The 27,478-nt window shown below is 44.3% G+C and overlaps 3 protein-coding genes across 4 annotated transcripts in view; 2 read left to right on the plus strand and 1 right to left on the minus strand.

Annotated features, from left to right (window-relative positions):
* Nucleotides 1-602: 602 nt before the first annotated feature.
* On the plus strand, nt 603-9,663 carry APTX (aprataxin). Of its 2 annotated transcripts, none has more exons than XM_010016225.1 (7): nt 603-732; nt 2,143-2,189; nt 2,910-3,239; nt 4,738-4,797; nt 8,481-8,707; nt 8,923-9,026; nt 9,304-9,663. In XM_010016225.1, exons 1-7 carry the CDS (start codon nt 603-605, stop codon nt 9,456-9,458), a joined length of 1,053 nt encoding a protein of 350 aa, XP_010014527.1. In that variant the 3' UTR covers nt 9,459-9,663. The 2 variants fall into 2 exon arrangements, with proteins under 2 accessions (XP_010014527.1, XP_010014603.1); XM_010016301.1 differs by having other exon boundaries at nt 2,910-2,996.
* Nucleotides 9,664-11,283: 1,620 nt separating this feature from the next.
* LOC104407177 (actin-like protein 7A) lies at nt 11,284-12,387 on the plus strand. Its single transcript, XM_010016412.1, has one exon. It carries the CDS (start codon nt 11,284-11,286, stop codon nt 12,385-12,387), a length of 1,104 nt encoding a protein of 367 aa, XP_010014714.1.
* Nucleotides 12,388-14,759: 2,372 nt separating this feature from the next.
* The window catches only part of IKBKAP (inhibitor of kappa light polypeptide gene enhancer in B-cells, kinase complex-associated protein), a gene marked incomplete at its 5' end in the record, with an annotated part of 28,528 nt that continues 15,809 nt past the window's right edge, over nt 14,760-27,478 (minus strand). Inside the window, 17 exons of the mRNA XM_010016516.1 lie at nt 14,760-14,907; nt 15,820-15,898; nt 16,916-17,070; nt 17,468-17,595; nt 18,737-18,848; nt 19,525-19,638; nt 20,319-20,379; nt 20,500-20,562; nt 21,090-21,151; nt 21,830-22,031; nt 23,124-23,221; nt 23,668-23,791; nt 24,529-24,677; nt 25,259-25,344; nt 25,899-26,039; nt 26,980-27,059; nt 27,301-27,379. Coding sequence (XP_010014818.1) covers nt 14,840-14,907; nt 15,820-15,898; nt 16,916-17,070; nt 17,468-17,595; nt 18,737-18,848; nt 19,525-19,638; nt 20,319-20,379; nt 20,500-20,562; nt 21,090-21,151; nt 21,830-22,031; nt 23,124-23,221; nt 23,668-23,791; nt 24,529-24,677; nt 25,259-25,344; nt 25,899-26,039; nt 26,980-27,059; nt 27,301-27,379 — 1,801 coding nt within the window. The remainder of the gene's footprint in view (nt 14,908-15,819; nt 15,899-16,915; nt 17,071-17,467; nt 17,596-18,736; nt 18,849-19,524; nt 19,639-20,318; nt 20,380-20,499; nt 20,563-21,089; nt 21,152-21,829; nt 22,032-23,123; nt 23,222-23,667; nt 23,792-24,528; nt 24,678-25,258; nt 25,345-25,898; nt 26,040-26,979; nt 27,060-27,300; nt 27,380-27,478) is intronic.

The following is a 27,478-nucleotide window of genomic DNA, read 5'->3' on the forward strand; positions in this document are numbered from 1 at the left end:
GGGCATAACCGCATGCCGGGCGTTCCTGAGTGTGCTGCAGTGGGGACGGAGGGTTGCCTTACATCGGGAGTTGGGAGGAGGAGCCCTTAGTGCCACGCAGCAGGCAGGGAGCTTTGCAGGGTCACGTCGGTGTAAACTTGAGTCCCGGTTTCCCTGCATAGTCCATCTGCAGACTGTTCCTAGGTGAAGCTGTGCCCCTCTGTCGCCCTCTCGGTGCTCTGCCTCTTTCTTTGTTTTGGTGCGTAAGTTAATGTGTCAGATCAACCCCTATTCACTGGGAAGCAAATAGCTGCTTCTTGTGGGTAGGCTTGTCAGTCAGATGGAGCCGTTGATGCAATTGATTTTTCCCATGTATGATCTGTAAGAATGTATAGTGATAAGGAAGGAAGTAGGATTGCCCTTTCAACAGCACCTTGCCCTTAGATTACACTAGTGTTAATGCCACACTTGGCCTTGTCTTTCAGAAGCATGAACCCAGTTAGCAGAAGTGGCTCAGCTAATGAACAGGCTGGCAGCAGAATCCCTGGACCCCGTTCCACAGGACGGTGACCCATGGGGAAGCTGCATGTTAGTAACATGCTGTATGTTTTGCTCTCACAGTGATGCGTGTGTGCTGGCTTGTGGGGAAGGAGAAATGCGATCAGCGAGTGAAACTGCCACACTTGGAAGCAGTGGTGATTGGGCGTGGCCCAGAGACTGGGATAGCAGATAAGAAATGCTCACGTCAGCAAGGTAAGGTTTAGCTCAAATCCCACTCCTTACATGCAGCAGCAACCACACCTGTGAAATGTATGTGATGTTTATCATAGAATCATAGAATGGTTTGGGTTGGAAAGGACCTTAAGATCATCTAGTTCTAACTCCCTGCCATGCACCATAAAGATCACTCTTCTGTTTGGTTAAAACCAGTAAAGCTAACGAACCAATATTCTTGCATAAGCTGTAAGCTTACTTTGAGCAGGGTCTAGATGTGAAATCACAGTTTTTCCTTGGAACTGAAGCAGGCTTTCCTTGGGCTTGCTTCTGCAGTCACTGGCTCATGGTGTCCCTTCTTCACATGGTCCATAGTGTTGCTTGATTCTTGAAGTTATCAAGCTTTTTTCATAAGCACTTGTGGCCCTCTCTGGGTCCTAAAAAAGCAGAGGAGACACCTAAGATCAGGAAGTTCACCTTTGTGAACTGGGGTGTTGGACCTGAACATCAGTCCAAAGACCCACAGTCATGTTCCATGGCCTGCATTCTTGGTTTATGAGTGGCACTTCATCCCTTTAGTGTTCCGCCAACTGGTTTTTAGTATGACTTATAGATGCATTGGGAAAGTATATAAAAATATATATGATCTATGAAATGCTTGTCATGGTTTAACCCCAGCCAGCAACTAAGTAGCACTGTTCCCCCGAGGGATGGGGGAGAGTTGTTTGGGGGAAAAAAGGTAAACTCTATGGGTTGAGAGAAGAACAGTTTAATAATTTAAATGAAGTAGAATATAATGGTAAAACCAACAATAATAATAATAAAAAGATAGAGGAATAAAACAAAGAAACAAAAAGAAAAACCCCAACAGTGGTGCACGTGTTCACCACCGGCTGATCGATACCCAGCCCGACCCGAGCAGTGATCTGGGCCTTCTGGATAACTCCCCCCAGTTTATATACTGGGCATGACGTGCTGTGGTATGGAATACCCCTTTGGCTAGCCGAAACACAGCACTGACCAGCTACTAGGAAGAAAATAGTTAACTCTGTCCCTGTCAAAATCAGAACAATACCTCATGTCTTCCCTGCCTAATCTTTTTTCCCTCTGGAGACAGTCCTGCTCCATGCCTTATCACAAAGGGCTGGTAAGAATAAAAAAGCAGGAATGTGTAGAAGACTTCCACAGATTTCATCTGTATTCTGAAGTAATTGTGCTGATCATGGTGTGAAATACTCAGGTGTGACTCAGTGTATGAGTTGGTTTTGTTCTACCTGTGGTCCTGAGAAGAGAGGATGAAGCAGAAGTATTCTTTTCATACATTCACAGAGATCAGCTTCAGAAGGTAGCAGGTCTTACAATACAGGAGTATTTTCTGCAAGGGTGGTTCAGTAAAGTTCTGGCCCTTTTGTTGACACTACATTGTGACACTTTGTTCTTTCTTTCCAGTTCAGTTAAAAGCTGACTGTAACAAGGGGTATGTCACAGTTAAACAGGTACGTTATTAAATGGGTGTACAGTATTTCTGATATGTACTTAAACTCCACAAATGCTGCAAGGGATGATTTTGGTCACTGGGTCTGAACGACCTGTAGCTGTTTTATGACCAAGGATTGCACAATGAGTGGTCTTTGGAAGGGATATGTTTGTCTTTTTTTTTTTTTCATTAACTGGAAAGACCACACCATTCCTTCCGGATATACTCCAGTCTCAGACAGCATCAGGGAACCTTGCTGTGAATCCTCAACCCGTTCTTCCAGGCATTATGTCTGGGAGATGGGACTGGGCAGTTGTGGAAGGTTTGGGGTTTTTTTGATGGCTGATAGAGCCAAAGATGTGATAATGGTCAGGCAAAATGCATCATTGTAGGTTTCCCCTGCCACTTTGCATTATCAGTTATGTCTGGGATGGAGGAAGTTGCATTGCTTTTCAATTATCAGCTAAAACATCAGGTATATTCTCAGTCTTTAAAACACTGTTTTGAGGGGAAAATTATTTTGGAGTTGCAAAAAGCTGGAAATGGATGCAATAAGAGAGGCAAGTAAAAATTTGACCACCTTTCTGTCCTTGTTTTCTACTAGAACAGAATACATAACAGTGTTGGTTTTGTGAAAGTGTGAGGTACAAAATTAAAATCCATGGACAATGGAGCAGTACTTGGCAATTGCAGTTACAATATCATTTGCTATTTGTTTTCCTTTTTGTCCATACGAAAGATAGGAGTCAACCCAACTAGTGTTGATCTCGTGGATATTGGCAAGGATGAAGAGGTGAAAATGAAGCCAGGCCAAGTTCTGCATATTGTGAATAAACTTTACCCCTACACGGTGCAATTTGCTGAAGAATTAGGGAAAACTGTTACAGAAGCAAAAAAGAAAATACAAACCAACAAGGTGCCACGGGAGGAGTCCTGCGAGAATGATGGTGTAGAGTTTGTGCCCAGAAAAACAATGAAGATGGAGGTGGGGGATACACAGTGCAGTTCTGCAAATCCCAAGCTAAGCAATACTGGCATACCTTCACGTGAAGGAACTTCGAGCAAAAAGGCAGGTGTTGGTACTTTTGCTGTTTCTGCTGGGGTTGTCTCCTCCATTGTGGCTTTTGTGGGTACTTGTGATGGGAAGTGTCTCAGGTGAACACAGATCCTCAGAGTGTTCAGAGCATGTGAGCTAATGTGCACTGAGGCAGAGATTGCGCCTGGCATGACCCAGGCACTGAGAAGGTTTCCCAGGACCCATTCTAGCCTGTGCTGGGGGGGATGTGTGTCCGTGAAGGGGCTTGCTTGGAGTGAGGAAGGATTTAATCTCTGGCTCTTGCTGCCGTTTGTGCTAGAAGGACAACTCACATGAGAGTTTAGCTGGTGTCATACAAGGATACGGTGCTGGCTCTTGAGATGCAGTCTGCAGTGTTAACAAATAGAGCAGTGGTTATCTAAAAGCTTACACACAGAGAATGGGACACCTTGACACTCACGGTTTGTTTGGTTTTGGTTTTTTTTCTAAATTGTTGTGTGGGTTTTTTTCTTTTGCTTTGGTCATTCCTTATGGTAGAACCATGTTTACGTTACTGAACGCTACCAGCCATAATCTTTGGAAAGGGAATTCTTAGCACTAAATTTAGAGTTTAGTGGACAAAATAAGAGACTGCTTAGTGCATCTGGACCTGTAACAGTGCAGTTGCTGGAGGAGGAGGCACAGAAATTAAACCCCTCAGCACAAAATATCAGTCTCAGGTTGTGGTGGCTTGACCACTCATTTAATTTGTGAATTCAGGCTAGTTAGATTGGTGCCAGACAAGACGATTCACACTATTGCTTTGTCAGTACTATAATGTTTAAACATCTCTCTAGATAAGAATATGATGAAGATCATCACTGATAATGCCTGTAAAGTGATCTGAACAATTAAAATGGTATCTGGAAAAAAGTGCACTTAAAGGCACCTTCTATTAGGCATTCAGTAACCAAGTTAAGAGATACCTGCTACTGTTGGCTTGGTCTTTCTATGCCTTTCTTTTTTCCTGTACAAGCCACTCCTTGCACAGTATGAAAAAATAGATCCACGTTAAGAGTAGGGCCACACACCACAACCATTCTGTGTGTTCTGTGCAGAGCAGCATGTGTTAGGACAGTTAATGGACATCCTTGTACTTCCTTTGGCCCTTGTACTCGGTGTGATCCATGAGGCAGAGGGTCTTTTAGTAAATAATCTGTCATCAGTAGTAATGGAGGAGTGTGCCATAGCATGTGCAAGCAAGTTATTAAATTCCAACAGAACTAGAGCCCCGTGTTTTTAAATTTCCAACATTCGGAAGACTTAACCTTAAATCCTAACAGCATCTCGTTAAAAGTTTTCAAAAGTAGCTCTGTTGGGGCAATTGGAGCAGGTGTGTTGGCATTTGTAGAAAGGAAGTAATTCAGCTGTCATTCAGCTGTTCTTTTACTGTTGTATACTAATGAAAGTACTTCACTGAATGCTTTAAAACATTCAACTGCGTTCTTAAGTATCTTACAAAATAATTTTTTTTTTTCCTTCTGTGCTTCAGGAACACTCAGAACACTGGAGTCAGGGTTTAAAGAGCTCCATGCAGGATCCAAAAATGCAGGTGAAAGCTGTACACTTGTACTTTACAATAGTTCCTGTCTATCAAAGTTCAGTGAGCTTTCTTTGTTCCTTCTGCAGTTTACTTTAATGACCTGATTAACCAGTGGAGTACTGCATAAGGGCTGATTGTACTTCTATCTCTCTCTGTCCTAGCATTAATTTGAGAGTCTCTACTATACTCATTGCAGAATGTCATTATCCTAATTACCTTTGAGCTCTCTACACTGTTAAATTTAGCCCACAGTTCAGCAAGGTTCTTGGGAGAACAGGCGAGCTGTGTTGTTGCTTTGTTACCTCAGGGAAACCATCTAAAATGGAGGTGTAGTCTGAAGCTGAGCATGCAGTGGAGATTCCTATTTCCAGCAGCAGGCACTATTTTTACTAAACATGGTGCAGTTTCCTGGTTCCCAGCAAATTCAACTGCAGCACCTCCATGCTAGCTGACAGGATGTGACTCTGGCTCCTCCTTCCACCCGCTTTCTTTGTGCTAACAGGAATTTCCTGGGTGTTTCCTTTAACCTCCTGCAGATGCTCCAGGTGCACCTCACTCCTGCTGCTCCCCTGTGGCTACATAATGGTTTTCCTTGAGCTCTTTTTCTGTTGGCTGTTGCCTGGTTTTGGGCAGTTCAGACTCAAGATGCAGAAACCTGTCAAATGTCTTTTGTGGCTGCAGTGTACGCACACTTCCTTGTTCCTCTATTCTGAGAGAGCCCTCAGAGAATCTTCCCTATCCATGTGCAGAACCTATTTTCCTTTATTTTTAAGATATGGCAAATACATAGGCAACTTCTTCTCAAAAACAAGCTTTTTGTCTCCAGAATAGGGAGAATGCTCTCTGGCAGTATTACACTGTCTGGTGGAGTGAGGCATGAAACTTAGGCCCATTTATTTAGCTCAGGTTTTGGCTCACTGACTGGTGCATGGCCATCTTAACATTAGAGATGTGTTTTTCCCTTTGTGCTTCTCAGCAAGAGTATGTGTTCAGGAGGACAGGTATCACAGACACCTGTGATACTTTAACAGTTTCAGTTGGAAACAACCTTTGGAGATGACCCAGTCTGACCACTCGCACTTGGTGTGGTTGCCTCAGCCTTTGTCCATTTGAGTTGAGATGATCTCCGGGGGCGAAGGTCCTGAAGCCTCACTTGAGCCCCTTAAGGTCATGACCACCTCCAGCTGAAAATAACTTCCTTGGTACTAACTAGAAGGTCTAATTTTATTTTATTTTATTTATTTTATTTTTTTAATTCAAGTGTGAATTGTTGAACTGTATAGAATTGTAAGAGAACTGGATGCCCATTCTCTTGGAAATGCTACCAGTTTCAAATTAGTATTTCTGTGGGGAATGATAAAGCTATTGAAATACTTGCTTACTTTCTAAACATGAAGCTTAATTTTTATCTCTTAAGAGAATTTCATACAGCACTTACCAAGACAGTGTTTTCTTGACCAAAAAGATGAGCTGATTTTCAAACTGCTCTTCTGTGTTAGAACACAAAAAACTGTGATTTAGTGTTAGGTTTATTAGTAGTGCGTCTGAACTAAATAGACAAACCATAGAATTCCTATCTTTGTTTTTTAGTCAAATATTAAATAAATGGCGATACTTCTGAAGGCTCTTGATCGCATTCCTACTGGCTGCACATGAAGGAAGAACTTGCACTGAGGGTGGCAGAGCGCTGGAACGGGCTGCCCAGGGAGGTTGTGGAGTCACCCTCTCTGGAGATAGCCAAAACCTGCCTGGGTGCGTTCCTGTGTGACCTGCTCTAGGTGAACCTGCTTTAGCAGGGGGTCAATTAGATGATCTCCAGAGGTCCCTTCTAACCCCAATCATTCTGTCACAGCATCAACCAGTGTTGCTGCCGAAAGAATCAGTTCTATGATTTGTGTGCTGATAAAATTTTAGTCTTCCTTCCTGTTGAGCAAGACTGATCAGATCTGTATATAAACATATGAGAGTAATTAGCAAAGATGACAAAGACATCATCCATCTCTCACCAGTAGACACGCTGCTGGGGGATCAGAGACACAGCAGACAGATTCTGCTGCAGAAATGAACAGATTTTTACTGCCAGGGTCGAGTTGTCCCCATACCCTCTTATCCACACACTTTGCTACTGTTTCTCTTCAGCATCAAAGTGTTGCAGAAGGTAAACCAAAACGAAAACAGGAGAAGGGCCTGATGGTCAAGGAATCTGTTCTCTGTTTTGAGAGTGATCTTACAAAGTAGCACATCAGGTGGCATGAACTGAAATAGGTGGGACTTGAATGTTTCTGTTTCTGTAACACTGGCGGAGGTCTGCACTGCTGAGCAAGCTGTTGGTAGCACCTCTGAGGCTTGTTTTTCTCTCCAGAAATCCACATGGGATGCAGCAGTCCAGTGCAAAAAAATGTTGAGTACAGGGCTGTGATTTTGTTTCAGTGACTGCAAAACTTGAATGTCACCTGATGGAAGTAGTTTCCTAGACCTTGCTGTATCTGAGTCCAGGTGATTTTCAAGAGAGTTCATATCCACCTGGAGCAATGGTTAACTTATTGCTGTGTAACAATAGAAAACCTTTTCCTTAAAGTGCATAGAGAGGGTTGTTGGAACATCGCTTTGTAGCTGCCTCGTACATGCTATGAAAAAGGGTTGTCATGACCTGAAGAGTTGTTTAGGACAACCTCCCTTCCCTTGGGAACAATGACCAACTTCCTGATACCCTTGTACTGAATTAAGGTGAAATGACACCAACCTACCTACTTAATACAAAATACAAGGCATGTGGTTAGATATAATAACAATGATTACTTTAGCTGGATCAGCAAGTCCTGTGCCACACATTTTTTACTTAGGTCTCGTTAGTATTCAATGAAAAAGAGAGGAGAAAAGAAGAGAGAGAGAAGGAAATGGAGAGGAGGAGAGAGATGAAGTATCACCACCCGTGGATCCAGCCATGTCTTGTTGGTTCTCTTCACCCAGGGTGTCACTGGTGGTGGGAGCTCTCTCTCTGACCTGAGCCCTGCGCTTTTATGTTCATATTCTCTTGGGGTGTTACCCATAATTTTCATACGAAGCGTAGATAGGTGTTACTGTGATAATGATGGGCGCAGGTTAGTGGGTCCTCCAGGTGGTCGCTGTCCCTCCTATCCTGGTGTCTGTTTTTTGACTCCGTCCTCTGAGTCAGCTCATCCTTAAGTCATCCTTTCACATTCCTGTGGAGGCTTATCAGCTTCAAACAAAAGGGTCAGAACAATCCTATCTACACAGTATTGATAGCCAACATTATTATTATTTGCTTTGTTTACACTCAAGGCCTCCCATAGTCACATGCAAAGAGTGCCTGAGACAAGATCAGTTTCGTGTCTGTGACTGACAGTACGGAATGTAAGCAGTGTTTGAGACAAGCTCAATGTCCAGGTTCTCACAAGGGTGCATATCCTGCACCAACTTAGTTACTACAAAGGTCCTCCTTGAAGTGAATGCTCTGCTGCTTGATATTTCTTCCCATGTAGTAATCTGCCCAGGCATTTTTCCTGACAGTCCCATTTGCACCAGCAACACCTGTCTGTGCTTAGAGACTCTGCAACCACAGTGGGATGTGCAGATGGATAACATCTCAAAATCCAGCCAATATAGTGCTTATAGGAATCTGATATTTAACTTTCAATCAGTAAATAATCTACTTGTTTTTGTTTTACAAGGTTTACAAAGATGAAAAGACCGTAGTCATCAAGGATAAATATCCCAAAGCACGTTACCACTGGCTTATCTTGCCATGGGACCCCATTTCAAGCCTGAAGTCAGTCACCAGGGACCATCTTGAACTCCTGGAACACATGCATGCAGTTGGGCAAAAAATGATCGAAGAATGCCCTGACAGAGAGAGTCTGGAGTTCAGAATGGGGTACCACGCTATCCCCAGCATGAGGTAAGGTCTGGATGAGTCAGCGGGGGGAGACCCCTATGCAGATTTGGGGCTAAATCTGTAATGTCAAACACTCGGCATGAGACAGAGGGGGTTTTTTCTGTGGCAAGGACTCTGTGGGTCAGGCATAGTAAGCATTTGCAACTGGTACTACTGCAAAAGAGCTTTGAGCATTAACATCATTTTTCTCTCCTGTCTCCCTAATGTATTTGTTTCAGTCAGCTACATTTGCATGTAATCAGCCAGGATTTTGATTCACCAGCCCTGAAAACCAAAAAGCACTGGAACTCTTTTACTACAGACTACTTCTTAAATTCTCAAGGTAATGATTAGAAACAGTATTTCGTAACATGTAATCCTGCTTGTGGGTTCTGGCTTTGGGCTTTTTTTCCCCAAACAAATGTGTAAGCCATGAATTCTGTTGTAACTGAAAGATTTTATATGATTTCAGATACTGGGGAATAACACTAAGTAAAGTCAACTGAATTTTGTGACTGGTTTAAATCAGAATGCAGTGATGACATGCTGTGCATGCAAAGCAGTGTCAGAGGTTCTGCATGGTCCCAGGATCTCTGATCTCTTTTTTTTCTTTTGTTCAGATGTGATAGAGATGGTAAGAAGCAAGGGAAAAGTGATGGTGAAAGGTGATGCCTCTGAACTTCTCAAATTGCCCCTCAGATGCCATCGTTGCAAGCAACACCTATCCACTGTCCCACAGTTAAAGGAACATCTCAAGAAACATTGGCCAAAATGACTTTGCAAATAATTATCTTGCAGTCTGTCTTCAGATTTCAGGCTAAAACAAAGGCCTCAGAATGTTGGTGGACGTGTATTTTTTGTTAAGTGGAATGACAAATGTAATGTGGGAAAAAGTAGCCTGGAAACAGCAGCATGCTAACTTTGTAATTGTTCAGGCAAAACCAAAACCCAACATAAAATAAAGTGACTTCTGAATTGAAGGTGTGTTAGCAGCTTTGTTGTGGTACAGCCACATTAATCTGTGTGTGAACTGGAGTCTGGAAGATTTTGTTTGGATGAAAGGGTTTATTTTAATTCAGAAGCTGTGGCATTGAGCCCAGATGTAGGTTTCTACTGAGAAAACAAAAAAACAATTTCTCTTGTTGTTGAAGTTTGTCTTAAGTGATAATGTTGCAGAGGCTGGGAAGGCTGACAGCAAACTGTCACAAAGTATATTGAGAGTGTAGGGGAAGGAGCACCAGACACAGCAAACCCACTCTGCTGAAATTCCAGTGCTGCTGAACTTCCCCTTGGCTGTGGAGCAGGCATTGCTGCTCTCCAGGTGCCAGGGTGGTCACTGCTCAGGCTTTAAGAGGGGCAGCTTTTAATGTACATGGATGTATTTAATAAAAATACATGTATAATATGCAGTGACCACCTTTGCTGCTCCCCACAGTAATAACCTACAGAGGTTTGCAGTTGTTTCGCTGCATATGTTGAGGCTGGCACAGAAATTGTGCAGTTTAATGATGTCCTGTTTCTCCACATCTAGATTTTGGTGAGCCTCTGTCATTTGATTGTTGTAAAGATGTGAACTCCCAGATAGGCAGCAGAGCAGTAGTGATAAAAATCTCTTTCTGGGTCCAGAACTGGTTTGTGGTGTTCAGTTTCATTCTAAACCCAGCTTTGGCTTGTTAAGTAGGTTGCCCTCTGAGTGAAATGGCTCTCACTAAAAGAGCAGACAGAGCTTTTGTTGTACAGGGAGAATGCTTTTCCTAACTCTCAGTGTACTGTGTGGAGAGGGTGTCTTCTTCTATGTCCCCCATGCAGCAGCAGCATGTCATTACATACTCTGATGGGGCAAATAATGACCTTGTTGCTGCTGGAAAAGAATAAAGATGTTCCTGTAGTGGTATGGGTGACAGCAGCGGTTGGCTGTGGCCTGATTTCAAGTACTAGCTGCTCTTCAGTTTTTGCTGACATGAGTAATACTATGCCTTAATTTAGAAAGCAAAACTTACTTCAAAAAAAAAAAAAAAGAGAGAAGCAATGACAAAAGCACAGCCAGTCCAGGGATTCACTCTTTAACACAAACTAGGGCTTCACTTAGCCCCAGAAGTGGATTGGTGCTAATGCCTCATAAACAGGAACTCTTTTGGACCACTGGCAGTTCCAAACGCTGGAGAGCTGCGGTCATCCTCATATGGCAGACACAAGCCAGCAAGGAAATCATGCTGCTCCACATTTAAACGCACAGCTTATGGCCTGTGGTCCATCAGATCTGGGTAGGTGTCATGTGTTTTAGTACCTCTCAACAGGTCGAAGTGAAGCACAAAGGTGCAACCCTGTGCAGACACAGCGTGCAGCTGGGTCGTGACTCTCACACCCTTGCATGTGGAGCCCTGGTTTCTGAGGGGTGAGCCCGGGTACGATGTCATAAGCACCATCAGCAGAACCACTGCTGCCAGGTGCTGAGCCAGGAGGGAGCAGTGGCAGGGCAGCACTACCCAGAGCGTGTCCAGCACTTGCCGTGCCCTGTCACAGCTGCGCAAGAAAGGGCTGCAGGAATGGCAGCCTTAAGGGTCAGCCACAAATCCACCACCACAGCTAACCTCAAGGCCATGAAGGAAACTAAAGCATTAGTGATAGACATTGGCACGGGTCTCTTCAAGTGTGGCTTCGCAGGGGACCCATGGCCTTTGTACGTTGTTTCACCTACATTTGGTAAGCCCACGTGTGAGGCTGGGAGCAATCAAAGAGAAACCTTTGTTGGAAAAGAGCTTCAGAATAGCAGCATACCCTCAACACCCATCAACCCAGTAAGACATGGCACAGTGGTGGACTGGAACTGTGTCCAAGATACTTTGAAGTGTATTTTCAAGGCGGAGATGAAGATTCAGCCAGACGACCATGCTGTTCTGATGTCAGTGCCTCCCCTGTGTTCCACCACTGACAAGGGGAAATATGCTGAGATGCTGTTTGAAGGGTTCCATATGCCTGCCATCCACCTTGCATACCAGTCCCATTTATCCATGTACTCTTATGGGAAAACCTCAGCTCTCGTGGTGGAAAGTGGCCATGGCGTTTCGTACGTGGTTCCTATCTATGAAGGTTATATTCTACGTAGCATCACTGGGAAAGTAGATTATGCTGGCTCGGACATCACGTGTTATCTCATGAAGTTACTAAATGAGTCTGGAAACACATTCACAGAACAGCAGCTAAACATCATACAAGATCTCAAAGAGAAGTGTTGTTACACCTCTCTGGATCTTAAGCAGGACTTGAGCTTGCCTGTTGAGAAACAACAAGTGGATTACAAGCTGCCGGATGGGCACTTTATCAGTGTAGGCAAGGAGAGGTTCCTTTGTGCTGAAGCGCTGTTCAAACCAGTCTTACTCGGCTCACAGCAGCAAGGGCTTTTGCAGCTGACGCTTGCCTGTCTCAAGAAGTGCGATGCTGGTATCAACAGAAAAATGCTGGGGAATATCCTGCTGTGTGGGGGTAGCACCATGATGGAGGGCTTTGCCGACCGCTTCCAGAAGGAACTGGCCAGGATGTGCCCCCATGACAGCCCCATCATAGCTGCATCCCCGCAAAGAAAGTCTGCTGTCTGGATTGGTGGGTCTGTTCTGGCCTCACTCAACTCTTTCCAGGACCTCTGGGTTCACAGGTATGAATATGAAGAACATGGTTCTACCTGTATTTTCAAGAAGTGCTTCTGAGGAAGAGACTGGGTGCTTTAGATAGACCAGCGTTGACAAAGGGTACCTGAATCAATTCAAAAGCACCTCCCTTCCACCCTTTGGTGTAATTAAGAAATTTCTATCAGAACAGTATTATTTTTGTGATATTGTGTGCCTCAAATGGCTGGGTGTTTTTCCTTTTGTATTTTGTACTTAATGAAGCTAGACAGCAGACAGGTGACAAACTTCTACTTTAATGAGAGAGTCAGGCCTCTGTAGCCATGTTTGCTCAGAAACTGGGGCATGTCTTAAGCTAACTCCATTTTTGTGTTATTTCTGCACTAATGGCTTACAAACAGATGCAGTTATCAGGAATTGGAGAGCCTCCGCAGAACTCACAAGAGCAAACTCAACATGTTTGTAGAGACATCAGCTAAGGCAGGGTATATTTTAAGATGACATGCGTCACTTAGAAAGGAAAAGCACATCCTAGCAGGAATCAAGGGAAAGCAGATTCCTGGCTGCTGCTGCTGCAGAGGAGGCAGGAATTTCCCCGTGGAGGCTCAAGGACACTAGGTGCAGCTGCCAGCTGTACTGCTCCTTAGACGAAGTTCACTCAGGAGGGAGAGGGGTAGGGGAAGGCAATGCAGTTTGATGAATTACCACATGAATGACTTAGAAGACTGCTCTTCCACTCAGTTGGTAGGTTTACAGTGACTTTGCCTTGATGGGTGGACAGGAAAATACATCTAAGACCAGGGGGTCTTCAGCTTTGACCATCACAGTAGAGGAAAAGCACAAGTACCCATATACATACATTAAGGGAACTGCTGTGTTTTGGCACAAGCGTGAAACCTCAGTGAGATGGCAGCAGTTTCACCTTTTCTTGCGTTTTCCAGAGGGAAACTTTCTAGACAATAGATTAGGCCATGCAAGACCTCCACATTTCCTAGCATCAGGTTAAGAAATGTCAGGAATTAGTCCTGTGTTGAATTTCAGTTGCAGGGCCAGAGCCCTCCACAGCCTGGTGAGGACCATGCGCTCCCTCCCATCACCCCTTTCTCCAGATCTGAAAGATGGCTTCTGTATTTCATCTTCAACTATCTTCTACTATCATTTTGAAGACCCAAATCCAGTAAAATCCCTGTGCAGCCTTTCATGTGTTTTGCCATCTCAAGGCTTTACTCTTGGAGAATGTTCATAGTGCAGTCACAGTACCTGACAACAGCGTTAAGCCATCCCTGCACTGCCATGTAACTCAGAAGAGCTGGAAGAACATTCCAATGCTTCATGCAACACTGACAAAGGATTGTTTTACCACTCCAACAACCCCAAGCCAGCATGGCACAGCCCAGGTGGCCATCCATCCCAGTACAATGGGGTTCTCACATCACAAAATCAATGACCTGCAGCACTACACACACGCTAACACCGTGCAGTAAGAACACAGCCCATTGTCACTAGGTACCTCCAGCAAGCAGGAGGTGCCTTGTTTGTGCTGGCGTTTTTCCACTGCGCCTAACTGAAATGGCTTGCACTGAACACAGCAGCTGCCAGGCCAGCATTAACTGTGGGAGGGGGGAGCTGGGAGGGGGGGCCTGCTGCCTCTGGCAGCTTTCCCAGCCTCACCTGCAGAGCTTGTCCCTGCCCTTTACTCCCAGGACTGCTGCCATTACCTCTTTAGTCAGGTTGCACAAGTATTCTGGGGTAAAACCTAATTCTCAGGACTGAGGTTACATCATTTTCCAGCTGAAACCATTCCACAATAGTGCACAGCATAATCAGGGTACAGCTGCTGATATGATTCAGCAGCATTAGCTGATCTAATCTGTGTTACTGTTACCCACCAGTGAGCGACACTGGATCTACCCCGTTTGTATTCATGCCTTCCTCTCCCCAAGATCTCCCTGGTGTGAATGGGCACGCTTTCAGGACAGCAACACTGTTCTTACTGCAGTGTTCACTCCGATGTAACAAAGTGATTCTGGTGAAAACCTGGTATTACCAACATCCAGCTTCAACAAAGAAAACACAACTCATTTGTTCAGCAGCTACTACAATATGATATTGGTACAGACCTTCAGGTGGGATCTCTAAGCCAGGTGAACAGCTTAAAATGTGACCTGTCACCATGGCAGGCACCATCCATGCACAGGAGCGATGGCAGAAAAAACAGCCCATCCAGCACTGGTGGGGTTGATTCATCCATATGGGAGGGAACAACGGTGGGAGATGTGGGATTCAGAGCTGCACACCCCATTAGTCCCCAGCCTCCTAAACCAGCTCTGCAGTGGGATGTGAGCGGCTCTCCACACTAGCATGATGCCATACAGGTCACAGTCACAGCTGCACCAGGTGGAGGGACCCTTCCCTTGCACAGAGAAGGAACAGTGTATCAGAAACACCAGGATAACAAGGCTTTCTGTAAAGATGTAATGAGATTACATGAAAAGTTACAGTTCAGAGTCCACTGGGATTTCTTGGCTTTCAGTTACTGGAGAAGATGCAGTTTCCATTGTAGATTTTTATTGAGTTTTGGTGGAATAAGTAATTCTGGATCTGAAAGGCAAACAGGGTAAGTGTCAGAACAGAGGTAACAGCAATACAGTTTCTTCAGGAGCTGTCAACTACTTAAGTTTACTTTTCTTTATATTAAAGAACACCTGGAAGTCTGACACACAGCATTTCCCTTTAGTGGTTGATGACCTGCCTGCACAGGGAAGAGTGCCCCAAGCAGAACTGCTTACAGAAATAAATCTATGGGGCAAATCAAGTCCCCTCTCCCTTAAGTGTGATCGTTCAGAACAAGGAGGCAACAATCAATGGCAGAAAGCAAAATTCCATTCATTCACCAGTAACAGACACATCACACACAAGAGTCAGCTGGCTCTGTTTGAAGAAGCAGCACAAGTTTTTTTCCCTGGCAAGTGGCAACAGGCAGGTCGCATCTAGAGGTTTATTAGAAGATTTCTCCAGGCACTTCCTGGACTAGTAGGGGAACAGACTGTAGGACTACTGAGGAAGAGGGAAGACAGGGGAGATGGGATCAGCCCTTGCTAGGTCTCTCGGCCCTAAGTTTATATTTGCAAGGACTTCAAATGGCAAAGCACCGTGGCAGACTGTAGCCTGGCCTGCTCAAGAGCCTGGCCTGGCTGCCAAAGCCAGACAGAAAAATTCAGCGCGTAAGTTACAATCAGAATTATCCAACACATTCCCTAAGAAATCAGACTTCCACTTTCCTCATAACAGACAGCCAGCACACATAAGAGGAATTCAGGAGCAGAAAAGGACCTCAGAGCAAATGAAACCTTATTAAAAACGCTGATCACCTGCCACAAGGCAGGAGGGTACAACCTGAAGAAAAACAAGAAGCTCCTACAACTGTTGGCAGGTATGAATGCTTGGAGAGCCTTGAGCCCACTGACCTCACTGACATTTCACACCCACACCTAACTCAGAGTCACAACCAACCTTGTACAAAAGGAGTCATCATCCTCTTCTGCTGATAGGCAGCCATAATGCTGTTTGCTGTTGAATTGGGTCCCAGGACCTGTATGAAGAACCAATACCCGTGTTCCAACCTGTACAAAGCAAGGCTGAGAGCAGGGATAGCTACAAATAAAACTGTTGTTAGTCTCCAAAAGCATAAGCAGCTGCCTGCCAAAGACCTCACAGTACAAAGTGACAAGGAATATGTAATCAAAGCCCAGTGATATCTCAGAAAAGGTGACACAGCGGCAGAAAGAGAGAACTGCTTTCAGACAGCTTCTCAGGACACAGAACCCTAATCCCAGCACTTACTTCTTCACTGCACTGTGTCATGCCTTGGCAGAAGTACTTTCATTACAGTGCTAGCAATATTTAAAGTTCCTCTGAGAGCCTCAGCTCCCTGTCACATGGTACAGTTTTAAGCTATCCTTAGAGTCAATAGTTAGGGAAAAGATACTGCCAAATACCTTGTGTTCACCATGAATGCTCAATAACTACTTATCAGAAATAAAGACTTCTACTTTGGAAGGGAACTAAGCACAGTCCTCGTGATTTCCTTATTCTGCATTAAGCTGAAGTTTGGAAGCCTGTCATAACCCTTCTTTTTTGCAATTTACTCCTTATTATATACTGGGTTCATACTAAGTTGACTGGTCTGGTAGTTTTTCATTTCATAACACCAGATCTGACAATCAATATTCCAGTAGATAAAAGCTGTACTAACACTTCAACCATCAGGCCTCACCCTACCCTAGAATACAACGGTGTTTCTGTGTTCTAGAGTTTATGAAGTCACCTCTAGGACAAGGTAACACAAGCATTATGAGACCTTATCATATCCAACGTGGCATTCAGTGCAAGGGACATAGCAGGCTCTACCTGTAGGACACATCTAGAGCGCACTGACTTCGCAGGTACTGTACAGAGTATCTATTTGATCTCTTTGTTAAAAAAGAAAAAAAAGCAGCTTTGGAAAGCCATGGAAGCATTCCAGACACTTTACTGGAGAATGTGAAATACTGCTGAATACTTGGTACTGGTATAGCAGACACGATAGGCATTGTGGATGAGCACAGACCGGGTTGACAGAGCTCTGCTGCAGGCCTGGAGTCCAGATTTCTGGGATGGAGGTCTCCATCAACTGCAAAATCTCTTCGAGGACTTGCTGCAGTGCCCCAGCTTGCTCATTGTAACCAAACAACACAAGCTGTTTCAGAAGGATGTGTATGTCTCCTGCAGGAGGGAACAGAAGCACAAGCAATAGCCATTAACACAGGTGTGCTAAATACACAGCTGTATTTCACTGGTATCGGTGTACAGAGAGGGGAGAAGCAAATCTGAACTGGTTCTGTCCCTGCCCAGCACCTACAGTGCCTTAGTACAAATGTCAGACAAATCTGTCATGGCACTGGCAAGGCCTCACTTCTCTGCTCTCAAACTTCAAGTGTGGAGAGCTCATACCAGGCACAGAGGCACAGAGGCAGATGAGCTAAATCTAGATCCAAGACAGGTGGTCTCACGGAACAGCCAACTCCTCTCCCCAGCATACCCATTAAGAACATGAGGGGGCATGCTGCCTCAAGCTGTCCTTACAAGCTGTGAAGTGGATCAACATCATCAAGAGTCCTACCCTTCACAGTCTCGACAGCACGAACACATTCTCCCAGGACTTCCAGAAGGGCTATATCTTCAAAAGGACTCCCCTCCTTCAAGCTGTACCTCTTCCGCTCAGCCTTGCGCCGGTTCTTTGAGGATCGCCTGGAAAGGAGGACATTTAATTATCCTGTGCACAACAGGATCCGCTGTAACAGGGTAAGTCTGAAGGAACATCAACTTGTTACTCAAGTTACTTGTCAGTCTCTCCCAGTGGCACGGGACTGCATGTAAGCTTATGTACGTTTGTTTCCATTGCTGCTCAACCTTTGTGGTTGTGAAACACAAGTCAGTAGTTAGGCTGTTTCTCTATTACAGAAAGGACTGATCTACGTTCTAGCAAAGTTGAAGCATTGCTCTAAGCACAAAGTAGGGTAAATTGTTTGGCAGTAGTCGCTATCAGGCAAAGCTGAGCTTTACTTAAAACCATCTGGTGCCAGGGTCTGTGCTTGCCTGTGCACATTTTCATTTCTGCTATCTCCACAAACTGTGCACTGAGACAGCTCAGCTCCTGGCCATTATCACAGGAAAGCAACTTCTAATCATAGGCCAGTACTAGCTGCATTATGTCCCCAAATGACCAACACACTCTGAGAGAGGTATGCTGAATACTGAGGTCGTGTTCTCCTGTTTTCATCTGGGCCACAGAAAGTGTCCTAAGAAGCCCACAACTTCCCACAGCTGTATTGTTCCACGTTTCAGCTAGGGAAAACATGGAAGAGAAGCAGTCCCACAGACTACAGCAGCCCCTGGCACACCCCACCCCACACTGCAGCTCACATTCTTAAGAGCACTCAAAAGCAACACATACACCACCCACTGCAGGAAGACACTGGCATGAGATTTAGTAGCAACTCCCACCCATTAAATGGAAAACCTAGGGCAAAGAGCACAGGCCATGCGCAAGAGCTGTTAATGTTTGAGGTGCTCTGCCCATATTCTGTGTCAGGCTTCCCGCAGCCAGCTATTCTGGCAACATGCCTGACACCCACAGAGCCAGCTCCCGCCCAGAGTCTGCGTTCACAGCTCCTCTGCTGGCCGCTCAGTTCCTGTTGCGCTAAGTAGCTTCTGGCATTTTCTGCTCTCTCCCTCCCAGCCAGAGTCACAATAACCACAAAATGCCCGTAATTAATGCAGCTTCAAGGCATGCACAGCTGTGAGGAGGAGCATGCCAAGCATGAGCAAGCTGTCCTACCAAATGCTGATGCCAGGGCAGCCACTACCTAATTTGAAGGCAGATACTTACGCTGATATCTTTGAATTGCTGTGTGAATATTTGCTGTTCATGTCACTGGCTGTCACAACACTGCTTGTTTCAGAGAAAAGATCCAATTCTGGGCAATTTGGCATTTCATAATCTGCAAAACATGTTAACAACTGTCACAGTATGGGGGGAAAAAAAAAAGAGAGTTATTCCAAGCTTTGTCTCTGGGTAATGTAGCTTGTTGGAAGAGAAGCTTGCGTAGATTCATTCTACCTGCTGGCCTTATAGCTCTCAAACCCACTCAGCTAGCATGGGAGAGAAAAAGCAATTGTGCTGTTTAATATCACAGTCCCTGTTGGGGTCTCTAATATTAAACAGCACAATCAGAGGGATGACAATCTCATTGCAGCAAATCTGGACCAGGGCAAGGTATTCTGCTTTCAGAACACTTGCCTGAGCCTGTGGGAGCTGTCAGGTGAATGTATCTGGTGGGTACTCAGCACAAAGGATGTGCTGAGCACTGCCTGACCCAGCCAAGCTGAAACTGTGGCGACAACGCTGAGTTGTTCTGAAGAGCTCTCAGGTGCATTTTGATCCTATGAAGCTGTGAAACAGCACTGAGAATAAAGCTGTCTTTATAGAATATGCAAGGTCAAACAATAATAGTCCAACTATGGTGTGAGAGGGGTGAGAAGAATGCTGTTCTACTACTGCAAATACCAATGCAGCTACAAGAGAGTGCAGCTCCACCAGGGCAAATGGAACCCAAAATGGAAAAGATGATCACAGTTATTTCTGCAGGAGAAAGTGGTATGCATTTCAATACCAACCCTGCAGGCTCTCACAAGCCTTCTCCTTCAGCTCTCGGACCACCTGCAGGCGACTCTTATGGTGAAGAAATGCTGCTTTCCGAGAATCTAGGAAGACCAGCTGACTCTTCTGAGCTGCTCAGTAAGAAAATCAGAACATGAACACGTGTGCAAGAGAACCAGAAAAACGTTAGCTTTTACACAAGAAGTTTGAAGGAGCACAGTCCTTCAGCAAGCTCAGAATTCAGGTGCAAAGCACGCAGAAGAACTGAAGTAGAAGGAAATTCAAAGGTTGTAATATAGGAGCCTACCAAACAAGATGCACCTGGAGGCAGACTGAATTAATCTGCCAGACAAGTATTTTCGAGAGTATGAGTCTGTTTCTGACGCAGGGAAAGCAGAAAGATCTGTGGCCAAGCCTCTTTACATCAATAAGGTTTGAATTACAGGAAATTTTTTTAAACACTACTCATACATGCTTATATGACAGCTAGCCGTCTTCTTAGTTCACAGCTCTGCTGCCACATATGCTCTGGAACAAGGACTATCCTGCTTGTTCATGGGCATGCAGACCACGCTGCCTTTGCAGTTTGTTGACTGTGAGATCTAGAAAAGCTCAGAAGGAGCTCGACTAAGCTAAAAAGCCAGCCAGTGGACAGCCAAATACAGCTAACAGTGCAGCATCAGTTAGGCAGAATAAAGCATCCTTCCATACAGTTTTCAGAATTGGAGTGCTGTGACTTCCCACAGACCCAGTAAAGACCTTCTTCAGCCTCTATAGCACAGAGAAGTCTCAGATTCTTGCACAGATTCACCTTCCAGAATAGCAGGTCTGAAGTTGGTCTCCAAGATATCCAGTCTGCCATACTTGTGAATCTGGATCAGGGAAAGGAAACAAAGTATGATTTAAAGATCTAACCCAGAACCCATCCCTCAGTTCTTGCACTCCAAAGAAATATTTTTCCCCTCTGGTTCTTGTGCCCTGAAATGTCTTACCAGTCTTAAAGCCTCTTCCCAGAGAGCCCCTTCTAAGAGCAGGAGAAGAGCCTCCTCATAGTCCTAGAAGGAAAAAGCAACCATGTACTGGTACTGATGCTAGTAATACACACTCAGGTACCACCTATTCAGATGTACATTTCCACACAGTAGTATCACTGTCAGGACAGGAAAACACTACTCACAACTGTGCCAGGTAATCTCAAGTGCTAACATGAAGAAATACCCCAACCAACTAAAACCCCCAAACCCAACAAATGATGTTACTTCTCCTAAACTGATGGGAAATCCCTCTGGGACTCTGTCTTCATTACTCCAGCCCTCATGCTTCAGCTAAGACAAAAACTTCTCATGCAAAGCAGAGGCAGCTTCACGAATGGGAAAACTCGAGGGACACAGCATCCATGATCACTCTACTCACTGCATCACCTGGGCCTGCCCTGCCCTCCCCAGGAGAGCCCATGGCACAGACTGTTCTACTGTCACCACGCATGGAGCCACATATAGGCCAGAAAAACAGAGAAACCACAGATGCTGTATCTTTCTGACAGAGAATATTACTGGGGCACAGACAGGAGGGTGATTGTTACCTCAGTGTACTGTTCCAGCAGTATGGCAGCCTCTGCATGCTTTCTCTGTTCAACTAGTTTTCCTACAAGAAAAGATGGAGTTCAGCTCTTCAGAAGCAGCTGCATTTTGTGCCACAAAATTAGAAAGCAGAGGAAAATCCCACTCACTGAGGCACCTTCTACCTGCCACACACTTAATCTGCCAGGAAAAGAAGGGTTGCCTGATGCCAAGAATTCATTAACTTGCAACATAATCAGCCAGTTCCTGGTGAAATTGCTAGTGCATGTCCCTCAAGGCAAGCTGGAGACAGTTTTCTTCCCAGTCTGAGACAGAAACAGTGAAGTGGAGGGCGCCAGGATGTAAAAGAAAATCTCTCTTGAAAGCTTCAGTGTATTGTGTTCTTGCCCCCTGCCTTCTGAGGTTAACCAAAGAGGCAATCTGCAATAGCAGTTCAGGAACTGGTTGCAATGGAAAGGTGCAAGAAGCAGTTGGCATGGGGCAGCCAGGAAGACCACAGCTTAGCTTGGCAACTCCTGAGTGCCTAACCAGCTCAGGTCCAACATCTTTTTGTTCCTTTGAGAAGCAAAGGTGACATGCAATGTCAAAAAGCCTTGGGAAATGTAGGATCTTCGTTCTCCCTTAAAAAAGAAAAAAGCTGCTGCAGACCAGGGTTTTCATTACATTTTAGGAAAAATGAAACTGAATAAAAAATAACAGCAGCCAGTTTTGGTCTACATGCTTACATCTCCTCAAGGCCTACCTGCCATGCTCCGTGCCAGGCTGGACAGCTTATCCTTTGTGTAACCAAGTCGCGTTGCCATGCACAGGGCTTGCTGCCAGCTACCACTGTCCTGAAAAGCATCAAGTGCTTTTGCAAAGATCCCAGCACGAGCAAATACCAGTGCAGCCTGTTCATATAGCTGCTTCTGAACCAAGCACTCCCCGTATGCATCACTGATATCCTGCAAGAAAGGGACAAAAGAGAAATGTGAAATGAGTTATAGAGTCAGCAGTCCTCCACTAGTGAAAATTAAGTGCCCATCAAAAAAAGCTCATTTCCCCCCTCTCTCAAGGAACCTCCAGGCACAATGTTCCTACCCATTTCAAACTTCATATGAAGCCAAGGGCTGATGATTAGCCCATGGAGACATTTCACAGAGCTAAAGCAAGTGACATGGGGAGGTATCTAACTCTCCAAGCCAAAGGCTGGGTAAACTACATACTGCAGGAAATCAGCCCCTTTTTCACATGAATGGGTCTTTGTTAGAATGTCTCTCTGAACCAACTTACTCCAGAAGCCAAACATCAGCACAACAGAGCATGCAAGCCCTGCAACTTTATAGGCACAGGCTGCTGTGTATTAATATCCTGAGCTTCACTATGCTGTTCAAAACTCACCATTTCCATCAAGAACAGGTGGGTGGACCTGACTGGAAAAATACAAAAGGAATAAAGACTCTAATAGGCCAGAGTCAGGAACAGACCTCCCTTATGAGGAAAGTCCCTTCTGCTTTCACCAGGTTGCAAACAGACTGAGTTTCTGTACTTCCCCCTCTTACTTCTTCCTCTACTTCTTTTACAAAGGCTTGTGTGTTGTGTACTTACAATATCTAAATTAAATTATATAAAATGCATTCATTTACATTTTACCTCTGCCTTGAACAAGCTACAGTAATACACAGAAACCAACACACGACACACTACGAGTTCTTGATCGCTCTTCAGAATCGTTTAAGGATAGCAAAATGTCTCCACACAATCTGCAAGTGCCAGGCAGAAAGCGAGTATCACAAAGGTTAATGCAAGAGGAAAAGTCTGTGGTAAAACAAGCTCTTCAGGACACCGCGAGATGTGCACAGAGACCAGACTCCCACGAGCTCTCCTGGTCATGGGATCAGAGAAGTAACAGCCATTCCTTTGATGACAAGAGCTGGTCTGGAAAACCAGAACACAAGCAGCTTCTGCCTCGTTCCTGCTCTCACTCAAGGTACCAAGGACAAGCAAACACATGCGTGAGAGAATAAAAAGCTTGCAGAGTCATGTGCTTTACACACCTTGTACTCCTGAGTGCTAGGAGGGTACAGCTTCAAGGCTTCACAATACTGATTCTGATCCTTCACCAAGTTCAGAAATTCAGAGAAGTGTTCAGGACCTGCAGAAATAACTTATTTTTCACAGCAGTAAATGAGAAAACACATGGCTCTCATGGGTTCATTGCATCAAGAAGCACCTAGAGGTGTTTGGGTGGAAGAGCACAAAAGCACCTATTCTACTACTGTAAAATAAAGTTGTTCACTTCCTTGAGGTTTGCTCCACTTCTGCCAGCAACAATAACTAGGGATAAGTCACCTACAAAAGGAACAAACAAGACTTACGCTTCACGACCACAAAGCAGTAAACTTTCTCACTCCTTTCTCCCTGCGCCATGCTATACTCCATACAACAGGTAGCAGAAGTTAACCATGCACTACCAGAAGGGAAGATGACCTTGTACAACCTTTCTCTTTCTTCTGCTACTTCCCCCCAAAGGCTCTCCAAAATGGAAACGTTCCACTGTGGAATTTCTCCTTAGAGACGCTGCATGTGTAAGACACCTACCACATTTGCTGAGATGCCCAAGAGCTTTTGTGTATCTCTTCAAGTGTCTGTCTATTGTATATCGCTGGTAATTTGTTTCCATCTTCCGGAGGGTATTTAAGAAGGGCAAGTATTCTTTTGGGTCCTGCAAATAATAATAAAAACTGCAGTTGTACTAATCTGGCAAGGTCCTTATTTGCCCCCATTGTCACCAACAGAGTCCCACATTTGAAATTGTATAATACACTAAAAAAGCCATCTCAAATAATCAATTCAGTGTATGCACTCCTGCCAAGAATGACTAACTTAAACTACCAGGTTCCCACAATGACTTCAGCTATTATTATGTATAAACTTGCAGCTGTAAAGCTGACCAATTTCCCTCACTACAGGGAATCCACTAACATGAATAGAGTGTTTCAGCTGACTTGACAGTAGGCTCTGATGTAACGTTAGAAAACCCTGAAGATTCTGATGGGTATTTCCATTCAGAGATTTGAAATTAAACCTACTGGAAGATAAACATTATTACAGTGGCCACCAAATAAGCAAGAATCAAAAGAGTACAGAACTCGAAATGTAAGGCATGCAGTCATCACATCTCAGACCACAGCTGCTTCCTTCTTCTAAGCTACTTTGCCGTGCTGCTCTAGAAGAGCCCTATTTCACCTGAGCACAAGCAAGTTTCCAAAGCTGTGCTCAAGAAGTATTAAGGGACAGCACCTTCCCAGCATCATCCCAGCACACACAGGACTTTTGAGCAACTGGAATCTTGCCTGGGTGGACAGCTATGACCACCAAAACATGTGGGTTGATCCACAGACTACAAAGAACCTTTAGGAAAGAAGACAAATGGTTCCTTGGCTGGAACCATAAGAAGACCTTTTGAGACTTTTCTGCCACCATGACGACTAAATCAAAGTCGTATGTCCCCAAGGAATAATCATACAGTTCATTGACATCCACAAGGAAAAGCAAGTACTTCAGTGCTTCTTCTGCACTCACGGCTTTGCCATCTGGAGTAGTATTTTCTGTAACAACATAATGTAGCATATAATCAGTGACATCATCAGCAGTGAAACCCCACTCTGAGGGGCAGATGCAGTCAAGCACATTCTTGACACCAGACAGGGACCATCAAACCAAGAGCTTTGTCTGTCTTGCTGGAGGGGTTACTTTGCCTTTCCCAGGAAACTTCAAGGATCATCTCAAGCATAGTGACTTCTTAAGTGTGCAGCAGTGACAAGTCAGAAGTGTCAGCACAGAATAAAAGCAAAATCTGCCAGTTAGAGATACCAGGACTCAGAACGGGAACCTCCTGTTCCATGCTGGGAGAACTAGAGTTCTGATTAGAGAGAGGAAACAGCTTCAACTCTGGGCTGTCTGCTGACATACTTGGATAAAAGGATGAGCTCTGAGGGCATGAACAGCAGTGTATCTCAGCTGATATGCTGCTGCTCCATTAACACGCAGCTACTCTCAAGTAAGTTCCTGTTTTCTGGCTGACTCCATGAACAGCCTCCTTAAAATAATTTTCAGTGTAAACCATGCTAACAATGAAAGCTTCTGCAAACCACCCACTTCAAAAACTTTTGAGTTCCTGATACAATACCTCGAAGATCATGAACTTTCTGGAGAGCAATTTCCAGTTCTGGCGGGCTTTTCTTTATGTGTGCTGTCAGTATTGACAGGCAGTATCTGAACAAACCAGAAGCAGTAAACATAAAAAAGAAATGAGAAGGCAGAAACACTCCTTATTCTTATTTTAGCATAGCTTGTGCAAGTTCTAGTTCACATTTTATTTAAAAAAAACAACCAAACAAAAAACAAACCCACAGCAATACTACTCAGGTATTTCAATCTTTTTAAAGGAAGACAGGAAAAATAGCAAGAGAACAGTATATACCAGAAAGGTTTTTCTACTCAGCGTGTCCTCCCAAACATGTCATAAGACTGGCAGTGTTTTGAGTAGAATGGACTTCCTTACCATGCCAGCCAGCATAATGGAGAAAAAACACCACTCTCTGAAAGCTCGGATAGCTGGACCGTTTTCCAAATGAAACCTGGCATTAAATGGTCTTTTTATATACATATAAGGAAAGCTCTGTAGGAGGCTATTTCCACTTTCATGTATTTCACACATGCTATTTCAAAATAGCTTTCCCAGCTACGGTGATGCTTTGTTTTCCAAAACAGTTTCCAAACAGAAATTTCTCTAATGGTTCCTTTATGTACAATAAAAATATGCTCACTTTTGAGGGTCAATGTTTTCCATGGCAACTCTCATCACATCACATATAACGTTTACTTTTTTCTGATCAGGATGCTGGTGTGGTTGAGCCTTACTGCTACCATTCAGAGATGGGTACATAGTCTTTGTGAAATCTTCTTCTCTAAATAAAACCAGATTAACATGAATACCAGCACAGTTCATCACTCAGCCCAGCACAAAGGCTGGGCAGTAAGAAACACAAATGTATGCAGAAAATAACTACACAACAAAATAGCTCATATGTCATTCAGTACTGACACAACCTGCCACACTACCAGAAAACTGCAGCATCTGTCATCCATCCCAATTGATTCTCAGGCAAGACAGGCTTTTTTCGGGAAAAAAAAAAAAACAAACAAAAAACCCACCAAAAAACAACCAAACCAAATAAACAACAAACTGGTTAGAACAACTTCTTTAGTTGAACAAAAAGCCAGAAACAAGATCTTCAAAGTACTGCGGTCTTCTACAAAATCCACTGTGGAGATGCTGAGCACAGAGCACTTCTGAAAATTAAACCATTTACTTTTATTTCTAGACAAAGATTTAAGGTCAGGTCAAAATTTAAAATACAACAGAATGGCTAAGTGATAGCTTCAGCTCCTAAAATTTACTTACTTCAGCAAGCTTGAGAAGTCCTGAAACTACTGATGACCTAATGCACTGGAGAAAGAAGTCAGGGCACCTTATTTGGGAATCTAAGCAAGTATCTTGGCCTCAGACTTCAGATAAGCTGTGCTATCTTGCTCCTCTTCATGAGGCAACAGAACTTTTTATGTTCACATTTATCCCAGTACAGCTAACCAAAAGACAAGTCAAAACTACCAGATGACATACTAATTCCTTGCTGGAAATACCTACTGGCTGCCTGCAAGCTGGAATTCCCCAAAAGACACACTGACTGTCCCTGAAAGTACCGAGCTTACTTGAGGCTTTATGACACAGCATTCCACATTTCTGACTGACTCCTTGCACCCACACTGAAGAGCTGCCAGTATTTTGACAAAGTGATATACTGCCACTGATTATATGCATGCTTCCATTTGCAGAATTATACTCACTTCAGCTCTGTGAAAAACAAGTTGATGTAGTTCACAGAATCTATCTGCCTGATGAAGTTTTCTGCATTTTCCAGAAATACCTGAAACGAACAAGAGTACTACTACTGTTATTCTGAACAAGTACACTAAGACCTTCTCTGAAAGTACCAGGAAATATTAAATCTGATCTGCCTGCATGAGGATGCAGCAGTGCAGAGCAGCCACCTCTTCTGAAAGCAGAAATGACAGCACCACCTACTTGTTTGAGCCCACTCTTTAATGTCAATGGATTCCAGGCTAGATGGATATTGAAAACAATGTAACAGAAAGGGGTATACTTGCCTTGGGATTGTGGTCATAGAGAAGATTGAGGTTGATTCGCAGCCTCCTCATACTCTGAAAAGCTTCCCTGAACATAAGCCTGGAGGAATGAGTCAAGCAGGATAATTTACACAGTGGATAGGTGCAGTATCTGCAAATAAAGGCAACTGACTGGAGGTAAGCACAGATCCCCTGGGAA

This window comes from Nestor notabilis, unplaced genomic scaffold, assembly GCF_000696875.1.
Source record: "Nestor notabilis isolate BGI_N333 unplaced genomic scaffold, ASM69687v1 scaffold8830, whole genome shotgun sequence".
NCBI classification, from domain to species: domain Eukaryota; kingdom Metazoa; phylum Chordata; class Aves; order Psittaciformes; family Psittacidae; genus Nestor; species Nestor notabilis.

Bases quoted from the DNA above. Each gene is read 5' to 3' on its own strand.
- APTX (XM_010016225.1), top strand. From the start codon at position 603: ATGCGTGTGTGCTGGCTTGTGGGGAAGGAGAAATGCGATCAGCGAGTG. The intron at 2,190-2,909 runs GTACGTTATTAA...TCCATACGAAAG, and splicing joins GGTATGTCACAGTTAAACAG to ATAGGAGTCAACCCAACTAG. The intron at 9,027-9,303 runs GTAATGATTAGA...TCTTTTGTTCAG, and splicing joins CTACTTCTTAAATTCTCAAG to ATGTGATAGAGATGGTAAGA.
- LOC104407177 (XM_010016412.1), top strand. From the start codon at position 11,284: ATGAAGGAAACTAAAGCATTAGTGATAGACATTGGCACGGGTCTCTTC.